This window comes from Solea solea, chromosome 16 (assembly GCF_958295425.1).
Source record: "Solea solea chromosome 16, fSolSol10.1, whole genome shotgun sequence".
Lineage (NCBI taxonomy): Eukaryota > Metazoa > Chordata > Actinopteri > Pleuronectiformes > Soleidae > Solea > Solea solea.
The window spans coordinates 22,834,545-22,854,810 of NC_081149.1; the positions used below are offsets into that span (position 1 = coordinate 22,834,545).

Below are 20,266 nucleotides of genomic sequence, written 5' to 3' on the forward strand. Positions count from 1 at the left end.
CACTGAAAGGTTATGTTTATCCATTCACAGACCACATGCTTGCAACACACGCATCATCACAACTCAGGGAATGCAAATTCGGGTCATTATGTTTGAAGTCAAAGACTGAGCAGAGATTTTGTTTGTGAATAACAAAAATATGCTGTTTTCTTAGCAGCCTTGCGTCACAGGTCATGTGTGGTTACCAAGGCTTGTCCCAGGAGGGTTTTCTTTCTTTCCAGGTTCATGGCCTTGATGCTTGAGTCAATGCAGTGGCATTCCTGGGAGTGACTGGTATACACTTGATATTTGTGGCCCTGGCGACCTTAAATATGTGACGCCGCCTTTCCCTAATAATGACAATATATTTTTTTTTTATTTCAAGGCAAACATAGATTTAATAAGGTCTGAGTCACTTTCCTTTTGTGAGGAGATGTTTACACTCAGAGAAACCCAAGGGAAACTGCACTGTTAACCTCATCACCTGGCCAACAGCTTAGCCTGTGTAACAACAATCTAAAGAGGACATGAATGGTTGTCAGTGCAAAGACTGTCATGATTACAAAAGTTAGCAATCAGTATTGAAATTGAAGCATTTGTTTGAATGTTTGTTTCTGATCAGCCTGTGAATGTTAATCTAAGAACTCATGATCTGGCCATTAAAATGTGAACATGACGGTGCAGAAGCAATTCCATACTTTTATGATTAAAGGCCAGCCCAAGTCATGTGGCTTGTGAATGACAGGATTTTTTAAAATGGTATTTGTCTCTCTCTTTGTGCTGATAAAGAATCATGCGTCTGCATTCTTTACCGCTGCTGCTGGGCATCAGCCTTGCTCTGAAGTCTTTTAATTCCTGCGTCCAGAGACCAAATGCCTGAACTCCATGAACCATGTGAGGTTTGAAGTTTGTGTTTCTTTCCGATGGGAGCAGTGACTCACAGGTCAACACTTCTTTGTCCATTGTCAACATACAGTGTGATATGTGATACACTACTCTGCTGCCTGGAGTCCATTACCCCATGTGGATCACACTGAGGGTGACAATGTAATAAATGCTTGTCTTTGGCTTTGTCACTCAGAGGAGTTTGTAATCCTTGACAGGCAGAGAGCAGACGTGAAGATATGCAGTGGTTTGCTGAGGACGAGCCTTACACAATTTGAAGAGCTCTTGGCATGCAGGGGTAGGACTGAGAGTGCTCATCAGTGACATTCCTACACATTGTAGTACTGTTACTAGTATGTGGTGTGTGTTTTTTCATCAGACTAGTTTAAACTGTAAAGCCTGGCGTGACATTTGCCACAGACAACATCGTAACACATTTCACTCAGAGGTGTTTCAAGGGACTGTGGGGACACAAGGGAAAGGGCACTCAGGAGGCCTACACTGAAACAAACTAAAGCAAGCTAGAGGCCTTGTTAGAACGTTTCCAACCTTCTTGCAGTCTCCTTTACATCCTGTACATAGCAAATCAAAAGTTATAAGCATGTTCTCTTACAAAAGTAGTTTGTTTACTGACACAATGAGCCCCTTTTCAGCTTTGCCTGTCCCGTTGCAACGTCCCTTTTTTCATTAGCTTTGATATAACTTAACTATTACTCCAGTGTTGTTGGCATGTCAGGATATCACTTTGTCCAAAACTTGGACTGTCCAAATACCTGCAAATCTAATGCCATTCTTGTCATGACATACATGTCTTTAATGCCAATTAGTGAATGTTAGCACATCAACAAGCTGATCTAAGATGGTGAACATGGTAAACATCACAGAAGCTAAACATCAGCATATTCTCATGCTGACATCAGCGGTTCCTTCACAGCCTAAGTACAGAGCTGCTAACCTGTCTGTACACTGTTATTTGAGTCTTACAATGTCTTTTAAGTCAACTTAGAAGTTGACAGAAAAAAACTACAGGGGGAACTTTAACACTTTAATACAAATGCTCCATAAAAATACATAATCAGACTGGGCTGTGTCAGGTTTATGAGGTGCTCATGCTGTCTGGTGTCATATTTGTGTTTACAGCCCAGGCTAAAATATGATGCCTTTGCTATAAACAATGAGATGCACTCAGGGGGAAGAACCACACCTTTTGGCACAAGAGGGGTCAAGAAAATGGAAAATTACTCTGAACCAAGATTTTAGACAAAGAGGATACATGAATGGATGTCTCTTGTGTCAGTTGTTTGAGTGCTATTGTGGCTACAAAATTAATACAAGCCTTGTGGTGTATGATGCCGTGATGTTGAACACAATACTTGTAACTCAGGTTCAAAAACAAACAAACATGTTGTTTTCTCATATTTTGTCTGCTCATGTTATTGGGCGATATGTTTTTGTTGTCTGTTACATCTGCAAAGGAAGATGTTTACACAGTTCATCAGCTGTGATGATGACACAGAGAAAATTGCCATAGGAGACGATGACAGTCTTTCAAAGAAGGGCTCAGCATGTTTTAAAGTTCTTGGAAAAGCCAGTGCCAACTACAGGTCAAATCATGTACTTGTTGCCTTAAACATAAACACACATGCGCCTCATCCAGGTCACATGTTAAACACCAGAGCTGAACAGGGCCAAAGTAACTCTTCACACTCAGAACAGCCAGTGTCTAATGTATTTCCCTGCTTTTTAGCTTTCGGGCAAGTGAGTTCTCACCATTACCAGTGTCTTTGTTGGACAGAGTTCATCCAACACATGTGAACACCACATGAGCAACTGTCTCCAGTACCAGACACCATTTGCACCCACTGTCAAGCAATAAAGCAACATGTAAGACATGCCCCTTTGATGGGGAGAGACAAAAAAAAAAATGGTTGTCAAACTTACAAACTAACTTCATTAGGTAACACCTAAATTAAGTTCACACAAATTAAAATAGTTAAAAAAAAATTGTCTTCATATAACATGCAAACTTTAATTGAACTGGACTTCTTTCATTAAGGTGTTACCTAGTGAAGTTGTTTGTAGGTTTGACAATCGTTTTCTTTTTTCAGTGTATAACTGCTTTTTATTTGAAAATTAAAATTGTTTTTAAAAATAAACCATCTGCATCCAGACAAGCATCAGAAACATTATGTACATCACGTGATCATTAAGGCACACTGTGTACAAAATGAAGCAGATTCTATCCTCTGAGGGTGTTTGCTTAGTTTCAGTAAGTGTAGAAGTTTCTAGCAGGCAAAGCTAATTATCTTTCATTCTATTTATCTGTTCATTGTTGTAATTGGTATCAAAGCACTGTTGCCTTTAAAGTGCCTTTAAGGTGCATTGTCAGAGCCATTAACCTTTGTATGTGCCTTTGTAAGTGGCTTTGTAAAGCTATCTGTCATCAGAACCTGTACAACATGTCGGTTTTACAACCTAACTAACTCTAGTTAGTAGCTAACTACTAACTGTCTAAACTAAGTACTAACTGACTGCTGTCTAACTGCTATTTAACTGTGTATGTGAAATAAACCTTCAGAAAGAGAGTCGAGTTGTGCCCGCCGTACTTGTTCTGGTTACCCTTTCCAGAAGGGAGTATTGAGCTGAAAGGATCAGCCAGCAGAAATCTGGACAGTAAGTACTTACTCATGAAAAACAACAATTCATCTTCTATAATAAAGTGGGGCTTTATGTGAGCTGGAGCCAATCCCAGATGACACAGGGTGAAAGGTGGTGTACACCTGGACAGTTACCATGGCCAACATACAGAGACAAACATCTATTCACGCTCACATTCACACCTACAGTCAATAGAGTCTCTAATCAACCCAATCCTCAATTTGCATGTTTTTTTTTACGACAATGGGAGGGACCGGGAATAGCTAGAGAAAACTCACGCACACACAGGTAGGACATGCAAACTCCAAACAGAAGAGCTCTTTGTCATAACACAGAAAGACACAGGTATCAATTTCAGTTTGTTGCTACTCCAATTAGTGACCTTCTTGTTGTGAGCCAACAATGTTAACCATCATGCCAGTATGTGGTCCCTTACGAGAACAATGATATGAACAAGGCTTTCTGAAATGAGACTGACGATGAGGTATATGTGAAAGTGAAGCATTAACAGCGCTTCACAGGAGACAATCAAGTTGTGGCCAGTAAGAACCATGGTATTGTTTTCAAAGGTTGCCATTTCTGACGGTCCAGATTGAAACACTGTCTTGGAGTTTTCAGACTAAAACAAAGACAGCTGTTTTGGACTCTACAACGTTGGTGTAGTGTGGATGGCAGGTATATCCAGAGCAGAATCAATACCTTTTTAATAAAAAAGGAGTCATGTGAATGTAGCTCAATCTTGATACTCTCTATGGAGCCTCGTTCACACTAAAGTGGGTGTACCCGGGATTTGTGATCCCAGATTAAAAAAAAGGTGATTAACACCATTCTATTGCTAGTGTTTGGTCTGCCCTATATTATTTTCAACCTTGTATCACCTTCGTGTGAAATATTACATTACAAAAAACAACAACAACAACACAGTGGTGATTGGTGACAATGTTACAGCCATTACTACTTTGTATCTTTTACTTTGGTTCCTCGTTGAAACTCAGTGCTAATACAATTTAATATAATTGAATAAGATGACTTAAAAATGATATAATAACGTTGTCCCAAGTTTAAAGAGAATGTTTCAGTTATGGTTAACAGCTATGATCACAGCAGGAAGATAACTGTGCTGGAAATGATGATAAAAGTAAAATATCAATCCGTGGGTAGTACATATTCCCAATTCACACTGCAACAAAAATTTGCCGGGCAAGGAAATGAGAATATAATTAATTTGACAATTGCATTTGGAATTTAAATTATTAAAATTTAACTGATTTTATTGAAAAAACCCATGCAGTACTTATTAATTTTAAACTGTAGACTGGCTATGTTTCCACGTTTTATTTCCAACTTCATAATTGAATCTCCCAGTTCCGACTTCCAACCACCGATTGTAATGGAATGTTGCACTATCCTCATGTACCTTAACGCTCAAGTCCTCACACACATGTTCGTGCAGCATTTGTAGTGAGGACACGCATAGACATAATGCATTCCCTAGCCCTTTACCCATCACGTCTAAGTGCCTAACCCTAACTTAAACCCAACTCTAACCCTAACCCTAAAACCAGCTTTTAACTCCCAAAGGACTATTTAAAGAAGCGAGGAACAGCAAAATTTGCCAAAATGTCCTTACTATGCCAAAATGTCCTCATTCCGTAGGTTTATACGATTTTTGGTCCTCAGAAAGCAACAAATACAAGAACTGACACACACCCGCTCGCGCACCCACCCACCCACGCACCCACAGAGACTCCTCCTACATTCAACACCTCGAACAGAAAGCCACCTCCCACCTTAAACTCACAGAGTTTCAGTCTGTGACAGAGACAGAGACAGTCCACTGACTCTGTCACACACACACTGGGGAACACGGCCGCGGGTTTCGGTTCGTCCACGCTGTGAAAACACGTCGGAACAACTTCGGTGCAGACGGACACACGGAAACAAGCCCACTCTGCTTTATATCCCAGTGAAATGTAGCCGCGAGTCTGCGGTGAAAAGTCGTGTTTTTTCATTGTAATGTTCTCGGGTTAATGTAGTCCCCAAACCAGAGAGTAACAGAGAAACATTTATTATTGCACGATGCAGCCTTAAACTGTACGCCGAGCAAAAGTGGACGTGGATTTTCAGACCAGCAGTCTTGACAAGATGGAAAGCAGCACTCCTTAGACGACATGATGGGAAAATGGGAGTTAACAATGGTGAGTCTGATTTGATTTGACATAATAATCACATTCTGCATTATAAGGAGTGTTGGAGCTGTTTGATTTCAAACTATGGGAATGTAACATTATACAGTAGTTGGCTCGTGCAGTGCAACTTCTTTAGCCAAAACACTGCTAGTGTAGTTACACCCTCACCTCAGGTGAGCCTGCAGAGCTTTCTCAACCAAATATATTACAACATTAGTTTCACTGTCTCACATTATTATTATTATAATTATTAGTATGACAGTATCCTTGTTCTTTTTAAGTATGTGAAAGTAACATTAGCTTAAAGTTATTGGTATATTAATGTTATTTTAGATTATATATTTTTATATATGTGTATTTATGTATACACGTATATGTGTGTATGTATATATCTATATGTGTGTGTATATATATATATATATATATATATATATATATATATATATATGTATATATATATATAACAACAACAACAACATAGCATTAGGCAAGGCCTAAAAGATAAACCAAAGTCTGAACACTATCAAAAAACAACAACAAAACAATAACAACAACAAAAAACAGGTCAATCCATAAGACTACAGGTATACCGATGGTTGATGCTTGGACTGGTTTTGGTCTGTGTATATGTTTTTAAAGAGCTTATTTCTCTACATGATTTCAATGTTGTTAGCTTGACTAAGTCAGAAATGAACTGATCGGACCTGCTTTTTAATATCTGATATGACTCATTAGAAATGAATTGATTCTGTATCAATGAACAATCGTTTAGAGTTGTTGCATAAGCTGCTTCATTTTTCAAAGCTTGTTTAGACAGTAGGCCTATTTAGTCAATCATATGCTCAGCGGTGTGACTCAAAAGTAACATGTTCACACATGAGGAGCACAAACGGTTGCAAAAGGTCAAAACTATGACTATGCCTCTTTATTAAGTTGATGTTTTTGTTGGACTCTAGAGTCGTCCTGATACTAGGGACGAGTGATATGCAGACTTAATTCCATGTAAGAGGAAGTGATTCTTTTTTTTTTGCATTATATTTTCACTGTGGAAAAAATAATAAATCAAGGTGATGTGGTTTGTGCCAAAAAATTATATCAACAAACATCTAATTTGTGGTTGTTGCCTTTATGCGATCAATATACGTGATGTGCAATAATATTGTTCACTATTAATGTAAACCCATACGTTGACTTACCGATACAGACGCTGAAGGAAAACAAATAAATTGCATTGTTTTCATTCCAACAACATGGTTAAACATTCTCTAATATATAAATAACAATCCTTAATGCCTGGGTTTTTTTCAATCAAAGAACAAAAAAATAAAACCAGTTAAATTGTAAATGAATGTAAACAAATTAATAGTTTAAATTTCTTTGCCCACCAAATTTTTGGAGTATAAGGGCGTTGCACTGTAGAATAAGTAGAATAAATGTCGCTAGTCGGCCTCATTGGGACAAAATGGTAACACAAAAACAACATACAGACAGGTAGGAAATCCAGCCACATCATAGTCAGTTGATTTCTGTAGAACAGAACAGTGTCAGCAGTGCTCAGTACCACCACTACATCACTGACTCAGAGCAACAGGACACGAGGCACAATTTCCCATCTGAGGAACAAAAGGGTTTCTGTCATTTTTGTTAACGCTTACAAACGCCACACAAGTATAACATGTTTTACATAAAGGCATAAGAGAAGATGCAAGTCAAGTAATGTTCACTGTAGGTCCGTGACTTTTACACAATGACCACAACATTTTAGAATGGGAATATGTAGGTGTTTGGACTGACTCCGGCAATTAAAAGGACAATCCCACTGATTTTGCACATGAAGTTTGGTTTGCTTGTCATGATTTCTGCTGTTTTTTAACCACATAAAAGACCCATTGAGATTAACACCTCTTTTAAGGGCATTAAATATGAGGAGGGTAAAACAGAGTCAGGTCATTGACCGTTTTTTTTAACTTTTATTAAGCAATGGGCAGGATTTTCCACCCACACAAAGAATAAAAATAGACATATGCTAAAATAATATTAATCGATTGGTAGCAATTTGCAGAATAAACACACAATGACCGCATGTTGCTCCCTTTGACAGGGCTTTTGTGACACAGCTGCTGTCTTATTATACAACTATGCATAATCGTGTTCTCAAACAGAACAAGGTGCCCAGTATTTGCATTCAATCATCCCCCGCTCCTCTTGTGCACATCACATCAAGTGCTGTCGAGCGTTCAGGAGGAGCTATGGCTGAAACCCTCACTGACAGCTCTCGCCGAGATCAAACATGATCTGCCTGACGCTCTGAATGTATCATGGAACCGGCGTGTTTGAATTACAACCGCTCGGAACTGGAGCATTTGTGACATTTTGGATTAGTTCCTCATGTTTTGCTTTTGATTGAACTAAATATTCCTATTTTGTTCATAAACATTGTTAAAAAATACAAACCTTGAGAAATTCTGGGAACTGGTGAGAATATGCTGAGGCCAGCATATGAAGTGGACGAACACCTGATAATTATGATTGTTACACACTCACCTGTTTAACCAGTCATTACAGGGATGACGGCGACTGTGAGTACATGTAAATATTACGTAGTTCTTGCGGTTCATATGAGATCAGTGTGCGTCTCAGTGGTGTTGTGTCACTTGTGTGAGTGTTTGTGTGTTGGTTCACTTGGCTATTTGACCATGGAGGACTGCTGCTATTTTTACCGCCTCAACCTCTGACCTTAATGTTGTGACCAGCAGGATTTGCATTTGTGCGACCCACACTGGTGTGTGTGTGTGTGTGTGTGTGTGTGTGTGTGTGTGTTTGTCAAACTCAAAACTTTTAATTTCTACCATCTCCAGAATCCAGTGCAGGAGTGGGGTGAGGAGTTTGAGGACGGCGCGGTGTACCGGGTCACCCTGCGTCGGGAGCCTGCCCCGTCTACTGCACAAAAAACCAGCGACGCAAATCCGTCCTGCGCTTTTGTCCAGTACCGAACCTGCAAGGTGCGGCGCCTGAAGGCCGCCACCCTGGACCTGCTGGTGAATCATCTCCTCGACCCCAGCTACCAGGAGCAGGATTACAGCAAGATCTTCCTCTCCACATACAGAACATTCACCAGCGCCTCCAAGCTCATAGAGCTGCTCTTTCAGAGGTACGACTATTTGTTTGACATTTTGATATCTTTGTACAGTAAATATTAGCTTAGCTCTACATAACAGCCTGTCTCTGCACAAAAATCTACCTGCTTCCTCTGAAGCTTTCTTACCAATGGCCTTTAAAGACGGCCCAATTTGGTGAACCATCGCTTCTGTGCTTGATATTAAGAAAACATCTCGTGCTCTTGTTCATGCAAAGTCACCATGTTGCATCAGAGGTTTTTTTTTATACATTGTTTCCCTGACAAAGCAGTCCCGTCCTCCTGGCTTTGATGTAATAATAAGTGCCTAGCAGGTGCTCATTATGTGGAAGCTTTCAATAACAACAGTTGTGCACTGAGCGGTTGTAGGCTGTGGCTGGCATGTCTCGATCTCGAGGTCAGCATAGCTGCAGGCCAGGGAAAAATAACAATTAAAAACTTAATGGCTTGAACTGAAGCATCGTGCCAGGTGCACCGTGACATTTTTGAAAAGTCATAATTCTGACACTGTTTTTTATTGTTACAGAGAAAGTGCTGCCTCAGACCTGGACAACAGTGAATGCTATAGGAGGTAAGTCAATTGCCCTTCCCTTCTCAGATTGTTAAAAGCTTGTCTGATACACTTGTTTCATACGTGACAGACAACCCGAGACAATCTCTTGATCTTTGTGGCCCAGTTCAGATCTGATATTTACATGTGGCCTCACAGAGCCAATCACATGTTTCCTGGTTGCATCTAGACAGGAAGGAGAGAAAAACACGGTCTACGTTACACTGAAAGGTTATTATGTAAATATTGAATACTCTACATACTGTACCTTTGATCCTCTTTATTTAAATAACTTTAAACAAAGAAAAGAAGAGAACGTTCAGGTGGACTTTACTTGACGAACCCTACGGCGCAGGTTGAAATGATTTACATTGTTAAAATGTAAAGACTCTTTTGCTGCGTCCCCAGCCCTTTATTGGCCTTTGTCCAGATGTGGTTGGACGAGTATAATGAGGACTTCAGGGATCCTCCCATGCACCTGCCGCTCAGACTGCTGCTGGATCACCTGAGGATCAGCTCCGCAGTGTACGACAACATACACAGCCAACCCAACTTCTGCTCGTTGGCTGGGCAGGCTGAGGCACTGCTCAAGAAGTTCCAGAGAAAAGGTGCTCCTCCACCTCGTGTCATGATTAACAGTGACGAGGCCCTTGTTTACATGCTGTACTGTCAATGTCAAAAGAGACAAGCTCACCTGCTCCTGCATGTGTCTGTTCAGAAGCTGAGACAAACGTCAGATTTTCCCTGGGAGATCTGGAACAAGAGGAGGACAGATCTGGTGATGAAGATTTCGGATTTGAAAGCTCTGTAGATTCAGGTGGTGTCATGGATTTCTCCACAGCGGCCGTCGCTGAACAGCTCACCCGACTCGATTCTGTACGTGAAAAGATAGATGTTGTTTCACCTTTACTTACAAATCAGCTGTTGGTTTAAGGCTAATGATATTGTTCTTCGTTGTCTTACAGGCTCTGTTCGTCAAAGTTGTGCCTTATCAGTGTCTGGGCTGTGTGTGGTCACAGAGAGACAAAAAGGAGAACATGTCTCCCACCATCAGGGCCACCATTGCCCAATTTAATGCCGTCACCAACCTGGTCATCATGTCCCTGCTCTGCCAACCTCCAGACCCAACCTCCAGTCCCACGTCCTCCAGCCGGCCTCAAACTAGTCCAGCACAAAGAGCTCGCATCATTGAGAAGTGGATTAGAGTGGCACAGGTCAGTCAAAAAGCCACAGTGACTAAACTTTAGGCTGCATTTGAAGACCTTAAAAGAACCTCATTCAGCCTTTGTTTAAAGAGAACACTTTAAAGGTCTGATATATTTTCTTCTGCAGGAATGTCGTAATTTGAAGAACTTTTCCTCGCTCAAGGCGATCCTGTCGGCCCTACAGTCTAATGCTGTTTATAGGCTGAGAAAGACCTGGACCGTGGTGAGCAGGTGAGTTTGGCCTTTAGCCCTTTGTCAGGTCTGTTTTCAGCAAATGTCTTGCTTTTGTGTGTCAGGTCACAAACACTGTAAGCTATTACAATGTCAAGGACAGGTGAAGCCTAGCTCTGTATTTGTCTTCTTTATCATGTAGTCTGGATTGTGATTGTGTTAATTATTTAAGGATTTAATATTGTAGCAAACCTATTTACCTGATTTCTTTTTTTCTCTCTTTTTCTTTGTAGAGATAGCATGTCCACATTTAATAACCTCTGCGAGACCTTCCCTGACGAGAACTGTGTTCTCACCAACAGAGAGCTCCTGGGAGAGGTGAGAAGAAAAACAAAAAAAACAACATCCTTCATTTAACTCATTGTTTAACGTGTTTACTCTGAGATGCATAAGTCACAAATATGCCCTTAATGTAAGTGAGATAATTCAACTCAAACATTTGCAATTGTAATTTTCATCATCAAATGATGACCCATGATTGGTTGTTAGTCTATTATTCTGTAAACTAATGAGTCTAGGTTAGCGAAACGAAGAGTTATAGCCACAGACAGAAAGTAAGAGAATGTTAGACAGAAAAAACAGGCTAATGTTAGTAAGCCATAATGTAGAGTCCTTGGATTATTATTATTATAGCAGATACTCTTAAACATGTTTTTTATGTTAATCATTTTTGATTTAATTGAATTATTTTGTTTATTTTATTTTATTCAGTGAAAATAAATGGCTTTATTTGAGTATAGATGCTATTCTCAGTCTACTAACATAAAGTTATAGTTTGCATATAGTTTGCTTTCTGAAGGCTTTTCTATAAAATTCCATAAGGAAAGCATATGGTTCATGTTTGACACATCCCTGCACACGGTTTAACGTTTGCCAGTGCAAGTCAACCTGCTTCATCATCTCTCTTCCAGTCTTTGCACAGAACCTGTGAGTAATCTGGAATGAAGGCTCATTAAATCATTAATGCAGCCAGGTGTGGTGTTTTCAGCACTGTTTCTTTTCAGATGCAGTTTGGAAATGATCGTCCTCCTGTACATGGACTCTCTCGATCAATTATTAAAATAATAATTCATTTTTCGTTTCCAGTTAATATTGACAGCGTGTTAATGAGAAACCAGAGGCATTGAGCACATTCTGTACCCATTTTTTTTATTTTTTTCATTTAGTGTCATCCTTAAGGCGACTGCGTCAGAGACGCCTTGTGTCTGGTTACAGTGAAAGGAGACTTAAGTCAATAGCTGGGCTCACTGGTACACAACAACACAACAACTCTACTGCTTTATAATTTACAAAAAAGTTCAAAGACATTCTTCACCAGGAAAAACTCTCTGTTTTTTTCTTCTGCTCTTTTTCACTTGCCATTGTAGCTGAAGTCAGCTTTTATCTATGTAAAGGCATGAAATCATACATGTATGTGAGGCTGTTTCCTAACACAGATATCCCACACAAAGGCTTGAAAGACATGGATGTGTTTGTCCTCCCTCTGTCACAGGGTAACATTAAAACAGGATATCCAAGTTAATGTGTAATCAACCTTGAAGAAGTTGCTTTACAGGCGACTTTTGCAGTTCTCCCACGTGCTTCATTTCAAGCCACCTTGCACATATTTGTGTACATGCATATAATCCACTGTCTATAAAAATTAAACCCACATGCCTGCAGATGTAACAAGCAAAAATCATGTCTGTAGTTTTCCATGTATGTATGCTCCTGTAGCCTTGACCTGAATGTAGCTCTGTCTGACCCTCTATGACAGGACGGAGGCCAGGCAACTGTGGATAACATTTCTCCTAAGATATCCAAGCGGTGTCCGATCCCCAGACAGATGGTAAGCTCCATGTCTGGATGAGAAATTAGACGCTTTGAAAACATGAATTGAAGCCCAGTGGGTCTAGCTCAACCATAAAAAGTTGAGCATCAAAGTTTCTTTTCTAGCCACATCGAATGTCATCCTTTTCATATTGTACAACCGTGAATCCCACAAGAAAGCCGATTACCCTCAGTGTGGGTGGAGTATCTGTCTCGGGCTTGGTTAAGACCCAAACTTATCTTTAGCTCTGAGAGAGTTTCAAATAGCCCCACATCACCACGGTTCTAGGATAGTAATAATAGACTAGACTGAGTTCGTTTATGAGTCATAGGCACATTCTCCTGGGCTGTAACATTAACCCACAGTGCTGCAAGTGGGACATGCGCTATGTGAATGTGGCCACATCTCAACCCATTGAATACAGTTTAAAAAAAGAACAAGAGAGCTAATGCTGGATTCTAAAGATGCAAATGAACAGATCCAGTGACAGAGTGACACATATTACTGTAAGTGTAACAGGCAGTGTGTTGTTTCTCTGCAGAGCACCTCCAGTGGCGTTGTCCCTTACCTGGGGACCTATCTGACCGTGCTCACCATGTTGGACACTGCTCTGCCGGACTGTGTGCAGGTACTAAATGTCCCTTGAGTCAGCAGCGTTGTGGTGTAATGTTTGACATTCAGTGGTCAAAGTATCAACTGCGCAGTGACATATCTCAAAATATTATAATCGAGTACATATATAGTAGTACTCTATTAACCCTAAAAAAATAAAAATAAATGCAGATTCTCTGTTCTAGTTTTATTGGACCTCACAGCTGATTTTAAACTTCTCAAACTCGTCGTACCTTACATACAGGGCCTTTCTTTCTGTCTTTTCATAATTTTAAATCACAACAGTTTCACATTACCTCTGGAGGTCCCACAAGGGTCAAGTCTTGGCCCGTTAGTGTTTGATTGTGTTGAGTGTTTGAAGTGAGCAGGTCAGAAACCTGGGCGTCACGTTGGATGCTGAATGTGTTTTATTTCTCTGGAACTGCATGCAAAGTAAGCTGTTCTCCTACTGTACTGTAGGACAGTGAACTGTCTCCCTCAGCACTGTCAAAAAGCTTAACTCTAAAACTTCAATAGCAGGGAGAACCACCTCTTTTGTAGAGGTGTGACTCCTGATTGGATAAATAAAAAAAACAAACTTGTTACAACATGATTGTGCTTAAGTACACATATACAGACAGACTGGTGATTACTATGTTAAAGGAAGTTGTGCTCTTGATTTTTGAAATTGTTGTTTTACTCAACTACTTAATCACAGTCATTTATTTGTAAATGATTAGTCATTTCAGTAAAGAGTTGATATTTGTGTACAATATTATTACATCTTTATTGCTAGGTAAACCTGTGTGTTTTTCATTTATTGGTGCAAGTTATCATTGATATATGATACACATAAATACATTTTGTACGATCTCCTCCTTTGACAGGGTGGGCTCATAAACCTCGAGAAGAGACGGAGGGTGAGTGATAGCCTTTTGTGACATCCTTTCCAGTGCAAAGATGTTTATATAATGTTTATATAATGTCAGTGTGTTGCTGAGTGTGTACAGTGTACATATTTAAATGGATACCATGGCAAACACTTGACTTCAGCTTTGTAACGGTTAAAAAGGGTTGCGCTGTATCACCTTCTGGCAGCTTTTGTTACAACATGAATAACAGAAAGCAGGACGCATTGCAGTCCTTTTCAATCTGTTAACTGATGTTTCTCTCTCTCTTTGCCAAAAGGAGTTTGAGGTTCTGTCACAGATCCGTGTGCTGCAGATGTCCTGTTTGCTGTACAACCTGCCACAGCATCCCAGAATTGCTGCATGGCTGCAGGGATACAAGCTGCTCACTGACCAGGAGAGGTGAGATGGGGGGGAAAAATTAGTTCCATAATGTGGTAGTTATACTGTCAAAAATGTTCTTTTTTACTTATATATGGCACACGGACAGTAAATCATTTCATGTTATCAATTGAAGAATGGAGCCAGAGCTTTCACAGTCATAAAAATGTTGTCATTTAACATTTATAATCCAAAAAAAAAGCACCTTATTCATGCAATCTTTACTGTATCTGCTTATATTGAAACTATAGTGTGTAACTTTGTAACTTATAACTCAAAATGTCAAATGAGTTCACACAATACTGATAAAGCTTATCAGCTCCGCATGACACTCTCTGTGTGTTTCTTAGTATATCAGTGCTGAGATCTTGTGTTCTGTGCCATTCCTGCGCCGCACACAGGAAGAGATTTAGTTTATGTCAAGACAGCAACTTTGTGCTAGTAAAGTGAGATAACTGCAAACGGGTCGGAGTATGACTGAAGACAAAAAAGAAGTTTCAGAAGTCAGTTCTACTGCTCCAAAAACCTGGTTGTTGTCCCCTCCTGCCCCTGTTCTGCTGCTGCTGCTGCTGCTGCTGCTGTATACACACAAGAGCTCCCCCAGTCAGGACTGACAGTATAGCTTGAGATATTTTCAGGTGTCAAAGCCTCAAACAGAATCAGAACGATGACACTATCAACAAAGCAATTGCCAAAGTTATGCACTGCAGTTTAACAGCAACAGCAATGTCAAAGTCAGAATGAAGCACATTTTTGACTTCCTGTCTTTCTGGTCTTCACTGCCTTGAGTTTTTCCACAATTTTCATTGTTTGTGTCTTACTACAGTTATGAGCTGTCGAGACAGCTGGAACCTCCAGTGGACCTGTCCTCGCCAACGCTCTGGAACCACCGCACACTAAGTAAAAAACTCTCCAGGTGAGTGCTGTGCTCCGGTCTGCTTTGAATTATGTAAACACACACCGCACATGTACTTTATAAATATGCACACAACACGTAGAAACACTGGAGGCACAGTTAGTCTTTTTGGACTCATTTTGGGTTTGCCACAGACATTTACAAAGTGGAGTCTATTTTTCTGTAAGCAAAGGCTGCTTCACAGCATTCTATGATATTTATTATACAATTTATAATTAAAAAATTAAGCTTTGTCTATGACACACGCTCAAGTTAACCTCTGTCCTCAGTCTCCTGACAGTTACTGATGGATCTAAGAAAGTGCCTGCTGACCAGATCAGCGTTTCCTCCTCTGGATCCAGTGGATCTGAGATGGATGATCTATCTTCCCCGAACTCAGCCTGCTCCATCAGGCTGCAGGTAAACAGCTCAGTGCGTGTGTGTGTGTGCGTGTGTGTGTGGTTTGCGTCGTTGTGTCTTTGTCCTTTATGGCACTAAGAGTGGTGTCTTTGTTGAAACCCTCATCTGAAAGGTCTTTGTGCTGAGCACAACATCCACTATTTACACTTCAAAAACAAGCGCCCCATTTTAAGGAGCCAAACAAACTCTAAAGCATTTCCAGTGAGAGGTTCTTTTAAGTGGGGATGCTTTTATGATTCTATTTTGTGCGTGATATTGAAACTGGAATAGAATTTAAAGCAGGTTTTACTCAGTCACTCACTCAACACATTATTGAGTACTGAGTTCATCTGTCTAAAACAGGAATTTTAAAGAATATGTATCATCTGCACAAAATGTCGGTGCACAAGTTCCCTTCAGTGCCACGATTTTAAGGCTCGTCTTTTTGTCATTTCCCATATAGTGTGCAGGTAATTGTTTGTCTTTATTTGTATAGTGTAGTGTGGTCTAATGTAGTGACTGTACGGACTTTAACACGACTCCCTGCCCTGCACGTTGCATCTACAGTAGAGGGCTGCGTTAAGGAGTCGCATGTATATATCTTTACTCGGGCCAGAGTCAGAAAACTATCCTCGGTGCTGTGTGCATGCACCACAGTTTTCCACCATTTGCAAATCCATCCATCTTTTACCACTTTATCCTTTACATGACTGTGGGAGGAAACCAAAGTACCTGGAGAAAACCCACAAACACTTGCTAATACCCACAAATAATAGAAGAAGAGTACCCTAGTATGCAGAAGAGAAAGACAAAAACTGTGACAAAAACATGGTGAAATTCAGGCTGGTACATATTTTTAAAGAATTTAACATTTTAAAGTTTATGGATGTTTAGACACAATAATTAGGTGCACACAAAACTAAGTGGAGGTGGACCCACTTGTATCTACTAGTGCTTGTACACTGGGACAAGAGAAGTCTCGTCGAATGGTGTAGTTGAGCTTCAACTGTAGCTCGACATAACTATGCATGGAAAAGTACTGACTGCTGCACAGTGGCTCAATAGCTTAGTTGTTGTATGTCGAACAATCATTATGAGAAACAATACAAATGCTTTGACTACACTCCCAGTGGCGCTCATCAGTCCTCCTTTTGTTGCCTCTCCCTCTTGTTTTCTATGCAGTGCTTTCACAGCTCATGCAACAATGTGTGCGAGTCCTCCTCCTCCTCGTCCTCCTCTTCGTCGTTTTCCCCTTGCTCCTCTGCGGCTTCCTCTCCAGAGTGCCCTACGCCATCCAGCTGCTCCTCCTCTGACCGCCGGACAGAAATCTGCCCTCCATGCTCGTCGCAAGGCGGCGCTCGGGCGAAGCCTCTGGCCTCTCACAAGCGCTCGGTGTCCATGACCTCCCTGCCCATGTACAACCGCCAGGCGGCTGACTCGTGCATCGTCCGGGTGAGCGTTGACCTGTCGCAGAAGAACGGCAACATGTACAAAAGCATCCTGGTGAGTGTCCGCTCCAGAATCCAACTTCTGTTTCTTTAACTTGGAACCTATTGGATGAATTGCGTGTCAAAGTCAGGTGGATGTTGAAAGTGAAAGTACAACAGCAGCAGGGAATTATCACATGAGAAGGAGATGACAATGTGACAATAAAGGGCAATAAAAACATGCTTTATGACATACACCACCAACATGTCTTTGCTGTTGGGCGGGTGGTGCAACAAAATATCAAACCATAACTTAAAATGAAAATGAAAATGAAAATATACTGGCTGTTCCATTGTGATCAATGAATCAAGTATTATATTTCAATTTAACATGTTTTCATAGGAAATAGATGTAATCTAGGTCTTACATTTACTCTCTTTTAAAGTGTCTTATGGCGCTTTTCCACCACACAGTACCAGCGCGACTCGGCTCAATGCTGCTCAACTCTACTCGTTTTATTTTTGCTTTTCCATTAGTACCTGGTACTTTTTTTATTATTCTGTGAACAAGTCTTTTTTAATGAACTGAGTCTAATGATTCTGTTACGCCGAAAACAACTGCTTCACAAGTCACTAAAACAACGCCGCGGCAGTTTCATGCAGCCGTGCTGTGACGAGTCCGCCCACGATGAGGAGTCATAATGGAAAAACGATACCAAACCGAGTAGAGTCGAGCTGTTGCGTGCCAAGTCGTGCTGGAACTGTAGAGTGGAAAAGTGGCATTAGTTAATCACGGAGCTCTTCCTGTGTGTTCAGGTATGTATCGCAGCACTCATGAGTGTTTGTCTTTCACAGTTAACCAGCCAGGACAAAACTGCTCATGTGATTCAGAGGGCACTGGAAAAACATCACCTGGAGCACATGGACTGGCAGGAGTTCACCCTGACACAGGTCATCTCCCACGAGAGAGGTCAGAACACCAAATATTCAACCATGAAAAGAAATTTAGGGGATAAAAATGTCTTTTAACACTTACTTTTTTCTCTTTTCAGATTTGCTGATCCCAGACAAAGCAAACGTCTTTTATGCCATGTCCACCGCGGCAAACTTTGACTTTGTTTTACGGCAGTTCCCCAAAGGCCAGAAGAAACCACTGAAGGCCACGTCGAGCCTCGGGAGATACACGAAGTAGCACGGACTCCACAAATACTCCACTTAAAGGAGCTGATGGGAATGTTCCTGTAAAGTTGTCTTAAATTTTTAAAAGTTGCTCTATATATTTTAATTCTCAGAGATGGGGCCACACTTTATTGCCCCCTTTTTTTTTAACATGACCGACTGAAGATGATGCAAAAGCACTTTATGAAGAGGAATGACATAGAAGCTAAAATACGTCTGGATTTGAGTTTAAAGCTTTAATTTCCCGATGCAATAAACTGGTTAATAATCATAGTATTAATCTAAAAAAGAAAAAAAAACACTTGAACTCCAGCCCCCCTCATGCAAGTTTGCTGCCAGATGTCACTTACAATAACTGACGGTATGAAGACACACAGCGTGTGTGAGAGCAACACACACACACACTCCCCAACAACAGTGACCTATTTCTCCAGGGACGTTGGGGAAATGACTGGCCCCCTTTTTTTTTTTTTTACAGCTGGATGCCATTAATAAAACAAGTGTGGAAAAGGGAATGTGGGTCAGACGCCGTGTGAGGGATGCACAGTCGCTAATGAACTCCTGCAGGCGGTGCAGCAGGGTGTCGGACACTTGAGATGAGATTCCCCCGCTGTGCTGATGTGCCGCTGCTGTCATCTCAGGAGCAGGTGGAGAGATCACAGCATTCCTTGAGAGTTTCGGCCCAGCACTCTGGTGTCACTTGACATCTATCATGTGTGTCCCACAGCTCTGACTGGAAAGTTGGCATTCCTGAAACCAAAGGAGTAACCATGGCAACAACAGCAGCAACTTTGATGGACGCGTGATGTGAATCACGACTTTCAATCGTATCTTGATTAGACGAGAAGAAGAGTTGCGTGCGTGTGTGTGTGTGTGTCTGTGTGTGTTAGACTTTTAAGGGTTATTATTTTGCAATATTATATGTAATTATTTTCACTTTGGTTCCTCTGTGGTTCGCTTGAAATGTGACTTTATTTGATTGACACTTTGTGATGACTCACTAGACTTTAACTTGTGTTCTGATTGATTTACTTTCTTTTTCCAAATTGTATTTAATTTGTTAAATTTTAAAGACGGGAGATATTTTCTGATCAACACTGATCTTATTTAAATGTTGTTGTTTTTTTTTTAACTTAATTGTATTTAACAATGGTTAAGACACGTGAAGCCTGGATGGTGTTTAAATGGTTTGAACTGATTGATCATTTCACTTTTCACCAATTGACAGCTGCACTGTTGTGAGATCATATTCCCATCATTCAGGGAGCGTTTGCAAAGAAGATGAGTTGTACAGTGAACAAGACAAGACATCGGCAAATATGGAGTGTTGTTTAAGGGCAAACATAATAACTGTTGTCTTCGACTCAATTACTTACTGTGAGTAAACACTTTACCACTTTTACTTCTCCTGATATTGTGCAATACCCCCCCCACCCCATGGCAACTTAAACTTGAACGGATAAAATATCTCGGCTTATAAAGGAAAATGGTATATTGCTCATGTGTTTTTTTAGCAAAGGTAAAAGTCACTGTTGTAAAACAAAATGAATAAACTCACTGGAAAAGAGGCAATATATTTGAAATGAATGGATGAAATGAACTTCCACCCTTTCTAATAAACAAATGTTCTTGTTTACCTGCTTCGTAGCCTGTTGTCATGAATTAAGTCTCTGCATTTTCACACTATCTTTAATAATAAATCTTCTTTATAGCGTAAGAATGTGTACTTACTTATTTTTGAATAAACAACGTGCAACTTCTTTTCAGACTTAAAGATATTTAGGATATTCTTTCTACTAACGAGAATGTTAAATAAAACATGTGAGCAGCGCATGTATTTAAA

General features: G+C 40.4%; 1 protein-coding gene across 2 annotated transcripts; it reads left to right on the forward strand.

Moving 5' to 3' along the window:
* Positions 1-5,335: 5,335 nt before the first annotated feature.
* On the forward strand, positions 5,336-20,059 carry LOC131475928 (ral guanine nucleotide dissociation stimulator-like 1). Of its 2 annotated transcripts, XR_009242555.1 has the most exons (18): positions 5,336-5,720; positions 8,570-8,862; positions 9,374-9,418; positions 9,806-10,005; positions 10,116-10,273; positions 10,363-10,611; positions 10,730-10,833; positions 11,067-11,151; positions 12,590-12,661; positions 13,185-13,271; positions 14,122-14,154; positions 14,423-14,544; positions 15,350-15,439; positions 15,709-15,838; positions 17,000-17,320; positions 18,100-18,214; positions 18,297-18,784; positions 18,902-20,059. XR_009242555.1 is itself a non-coding variant. In XM_058654318.1 (17 exons), the coding sequence occupies exons 1-17, from the start codon at positions 5,694-5,696 to the stop codon at positions 18,434-18,436; spliced, it is 2,271 nt and encodes a 756-aa protein (XP_058510301.1). In that variant the 5' UTR covers positions 5,336-5,693; the 3' UTR covers positions 18,437-20,059. The 2 variants fall into 2 exon arrangements, 1 of the variants encoding a protein (XP_058510301.1); XM_058654318.1 differs by having other exon boundaries at positions 18,297-20,059.
* Positions 20,060-20,266: the final 207 nt, after the last annotated feature.